Genomic DNA, 5140 nt, shown 5'->3' with positions numbered 1-5140 from the left:
CGGCTTGAATGGGTAATGAAGAAAAAGTTTAATATAAGTTTAACATTACAGCAAATGTACAACATTTCGACAAGGTTTTGTACATTTGCTGTGATGTTTAACTCATATTAAAGTTTTTCTTCATTACCCATTCAAGCAGTCTCCAAGAATTGTATGTGAATAATGTTATCACATTTCATCAAATTCATTAATTGATATTATACAGTGGACTAACTGTTTAATGATTAACATATATGTTAAAGATTTTTTTCACCAGAGGTGAAAATGAAAAAAAGAATCTGTGATGTAAAGACCTAGTGGTATTTCTTTGGTTTGCTGACCCAAGATGTGCTGATGAGCCTTGAATAGGAAGAATTGCAGTCCACAGCAAAGGGTACAGCCAATCAAAGAATGCTTTATGCCTCTACATCAAAGGGGTACAGCCAATCAAAAAAATGCATTATGAAAAATGGTGGAAAATGAAAAGAAATATTTTACATATGCACAATCATTAAAGAGTTGGTCCACTGTATAATATCAAATAATATATTCGATGAAATGTTTTAACATTATTCACATACCTAAATCAATTGAGGTTATTAAATCGACAAGTAAAGTGTACTCAAAACTCAATATTTTGTTTTATTTACAGTGTACCAAATATAACAACATTTTATGCGATTTGCATTTGTTTAAGATCCACAAGAAACAACCTCTTGAAAATTTCTTAATAATTTTAATAAGATACAACTCGTTAAATTTGAATGAGAAAATTTCCCCAATTTAGGGAAAATTTAATTTCTGTGAAACATAACAACATACAATATCTAGTATAGATAATGCCATCAATCATATGCAACATCAGTACGGACACAGATTGAATGTCAATCTATATATATCAATCTCTTTCCATCATTTATCTTTTCTTGCATGAAGTACATATTTTAAACCTCAATCCGAGTTCGTTAATTTTGTGTGTATGACACATACATTTTACATGAACTTTCACAGCACACTCCAGTTGTTTTTTTTCATATAGTTAATGATAATTTGATCAACACGTATGTGAATTGATGCATTAATTAGCTTTATCATGAGTACAAAATATAAGCTTTTATCTTTTGGAAGCAATAGGTCCTATGTAAAATAACTCAATTACGTTCTGTATGTAACCTGGACATTTACGATCATAGGAATACGCAGTTAACACAATTATAAATCTTTAAAAAACACACAAGCTAAGGAGAGTGACTGCTACTTTATGAGAAGTTGTTCTCCCTTGGTAGCAAATTTTTTTTCTTTCACAAGTTATGCTTTTTGAACAATCCCTGCTGTATAAATGCAAGAATAACAATAAATATATACGTAAAAAAACTCAAATTAAATTGTAAGACTGAATCACACAGAAAATGCAAACTGGTCAAAAAGAACAGAACTGTTAACTTTTCTTCATTCAATTTTAATTTCAAGGTGGAAGGTTTATTATTAATAAGAGTTACAAGTCAGTTGGTAAATAATGCATTCTATTATTGTGGTTATAGAACAATTACTTACAAGTTTGGCTTTAAATTCCATTACTTTTATTTATTTTGTTTAATTATGTATGTTCACAGTAAAACCCAAAAATACCCTTAGCTATAGCTCCAATGGTCATAAAACTGTTAAAGAAGGGAATTTATAAATTTATCATGTAACTTCCAAGAGCCCACAAGTGAATACAAAGGAGAACATTATAAGTCAAGCACACTAAATCTGCCATACGCAGTCCACACAAGGCCTTTTACCCAATACAATTAGCTCATTAATGGTCTAGCTGCTATTTTCATAAACAATGACTATGAACACATACCTGTAAAAATTATTTTTTTCTTAATATTAATTTTAGCCTTATATAAGTATTTTGTGAAGCTTTCATTAGCTTAGCTGGCAGTACTAAATGTTCTACTTCTGCAAGTCTATCTTTAAAGTTAGAATTATAATCTCAAAATAGCAAATGACTTGGAGCATCGTAGTAATTTCAAATGCTACTGACTGTCAAAGTTAAATTTACTAATGTTAAGATTATTGAGTTATTTTGAATACACGTACATAAATTTTATTTACTCCTCTTCTTTAGAATTTTTTTTTTATATTAAACTAAAAACACTAGCTACATATTCTAGAACAAGAAAAATGTTCAGGTTCAAAAACTGTTATAACACCCCTTTCCAAACGAAAGCCTTCTGCTTTTTGCCATACAAGCAAAGATTTAAATTAAGAAATTGTGGAATGGATTTTTTCTTCTTCTTTACATTACCCTCTAAACTCTTCCACTATTATTATGTATTACAAGTGTCCAGCAAGTTATAATTTCACTATTATAAAGGCAAACATAAATAAAGATCATGGTGGTTTTAATATAAGTACCATAAGCACCAGAAAACTTGGAAAAAAAAACATTTGATAAAACATTAGATAAATTTCAACTTTAAATCCACACAATAAACAGATGACAGTGGTTCAAGTGATGTATTACAAAAAACTGTACAAACGATTTTAAAATGGTACTAATTGCAAAGGTTGAATAAACTGTCAAGATCATTCAGTAATGGTTATATGCATGTAACTAAATTACGAGCATCATTATTTTTTAGAATTAAATGTTATCAAACACCATTAACTACACATTTAGACTGACAAGAAATTTCTGGATCGATAACTGCTAGAACACCCCCTACCAGGTGCAAGCTTCCTGTTACCAATATCTGTAATTGGGAAGCTTCCATCAGTTTAGCTGGAGGAACAATGTGTTTAAATTCACAGAGTTCACTTTGAAAGGTAGTTTCACGACCCTGAGATAACCAACATAAGGCATCCAAGATGCAAGGAAAGATGACACAATCCATGTCAATGTTAGCATGAATGCTAGACGAGTGATATTCTGAGGTACTGGGATTAGCAGCTATCTTCTCTTCTCTGATACTGCTCAGCATATGACACCAAACTTTCATGTTTACCTCACACTGGTGCATCTCTTGTTGGGGATCAACTGTGAAGTTACTTTGATCTACGATAAGAAAAAAATAAAAAAATCTAGAACTTTGAAATACAGATAAAGTACAGTTACTTTATATATCAAATAAATATGTGATAATTCCAAGTTTTTAACATGATTGCTGCCTCTTGTAGTATTAATAATTCCTAGCCTAGTGTCTAACACACTTTTCTTTTTTTACTTAACCCAGGTGTATAACATTTATACGGGTAACTATACTATGTTTAATTAGCTCATTAAAGCCACTTTTAATATGTGACCCACAAGTACATCACGTGGTCCATAACCAAGTTGGTCGTGACCCATCAGTGGGGCACATGGTAGCAAACGTGTTCAACAATAGTTCAGTTAATAGTTCAGTATTAGAAATTCAATCAAGCAGCTCTAGACTGATCCACATTCATAACAAGCATGTATATAATTTTATAATACATACATTTGAATTTGATCCAAAAGTGTGTTAGCTTCTAAACTTTAAAATGTTAAAAAATAAAAAGTAGGCTTACCCTGATTTATGTCTACTACCATACATACTAACAGCTTGGATTTCTTTCCTATGATCCATCCTCTGAAATGTCTTTACATACATAGGTTTTTGGTAAAAAAAAACTACTCACCCGAAGCACAGTCCTTGGTTATGAAAACTTTATTTGGACAGAATACTGCTAAGTCAAAACATTTATTAGTTAAGGGAGCAAGTAGTGTTTCCGCTTTTCTTTCTCCTGTACAGTTAAACAGCAACACCCTAAATACAGAACCCCTATAGAAAAAAACATGCAGTAAAAAAAATATATCAACACTGCTAAAGTGTACAAATATATTTTCTGTGTTTAATAAACAAAATTAAACGAGAAAAAAAGAAAGAAAAAGAGGTATTAAAACAAAGTCGCACACTCTGAAAACAAGCATGGTTAAAAAACAAAATTAAATAAATAATAATAAAAACACCTTGTTCGCTTCTCTTCATTGGCACATTCTTCCTTGAACCAGCGAATACAAGCCTCCATGCTTTCTCCCGTGTGTGCTCCATCAAGATAATACGTAGTTGAACCTCTTTTTAATACTTGAAATCTTCCTGGCCAAACACACTGTTGTAAACCTGGAATAGGATAATACTGGATTTAGCCCAGTTAATAAGACGTTGTTTTTTTTTTTTAATGACTGTACCAAGAAACAACTATGCACATATGTACAAACATATATTTACATGTGTATTTTAGAATATTCAAACAGTAGAAGAAAAAAATATATATTCTTGAATTTAACCGAATAAACTACTTTTTCTTTTTACATATAGAAATAAAAGTTGCTATGCACATTTCAATTTACGGAATAACTACATTTGCTAACTTGACTGAATTTTAAGACTATGCGAGAAAATGAGAAAACTGGACAGATTTGATGGAAAAATGAACACAAACTTTATTTACAAACAAAAGCAAAGACGAAAAAAAAAAAAAGTAATGAACTTGTGTAGACACTCACATGATCACTTCTACAAACTCAAGGTATAGCTTTGCCTTCTTATTGTTGGGACTGACTTCTTTAGGGCTACACTCAAGCAGGAAACAGGAAGAATAGAGAAAGAACAAATGCTTGAATGATGCAAGAAAACTTGCATCCTCTATCTTGTGATAGCATTACTATGTGAATGGTTATTTTCCCAATAGCATTTGTCAGTTGTGGTATTATCAAATGAATTTTTTCTGTGCAAGTATGGAATAGGTTCATCTTTTTTTGTGGCACCTTGTAAGATGTTTTCTGAATATTCAGATATACCAAATACACACTTTTACTCTCATCTATGCAAGAATGAGAGAGACTAGAAAGGCAGTATTTTCCCTAGTGACACACCATGTCTATTATCCAACAAAATTTTAAACTTTAATAATTATATGAATTTGCAAAGCACTTTCAAAAGCTTTCCACAAATAATGTAAGAAAAATAGGCTTAAAGTTATTCAGAAATTTTTTAATAATTCCTTTAAAAATAGGAATAACATTAGACAACTTCTAATCTTTCAACATCTACCCACTATTCAAAGACTCAACAGATTATAGTATTTTGGCACTTGTGTATAAAGTTAAAATCATAAATAATATTCAACGTTAAACTGGTACACAATT

At 30.8% G+C, this 5140-nt stretch overlaps 1 protein-coding gene across 2 annotated transcripts in view; it reads right to left on the bottom strand.

Moving 5' to 3' along the window:
- Window positions 1–245: 245 nt before the first annotated feature.
- LOC106464603 (folylpolyglutamate synthase, mitochondrial-like) overlaps window positions 246–5140 on the bottom strand; it is a 20837-nt gene continuing 15942 nt past the window's right edge. For both annotated transcript variants that reach the window (XM_022392336.1, XM_022392337.1), the window contains exons 10-12: window positions 3962–4112; window positions 3631–3773; window positions 246–3025 (exon numbers count right to left, since the gene is read on the bottom strand). In XM_022392336.1, coding sequence (XP_022248044.1) covers window positions 2625–3025; window positions 3631–3773; window positions 3962–4112 — 695 coding nt within the window. In that variant the 3' untranslated portion in view covers window positions 246–2624. The remainder of the gene's footprint in view (window positions 3026–3630; window positions 3774–3961; window positions 4113–5140) is intronic.

Source organism: Limulus polyphemus, unplaced genomic scaffold (genome assembly GCF_000517525.1).
Source record: "Limulus polyphemus unplaced genomic scaffold, Limulus_polyphemus-2.1.2 Scaffold1700, whole genome shotgun sequence".
Lineage (NCBI taxonomy): Eukaryota > Metazoa > Arthropoda > Merostomata > Xiphosura > Limulidae > Limulus > Limulus polyphemus.
Note: the sequence above shows the minus strand (reverse complement) of the source record. Positions and strands in the feature narration are given on the sequence as shown.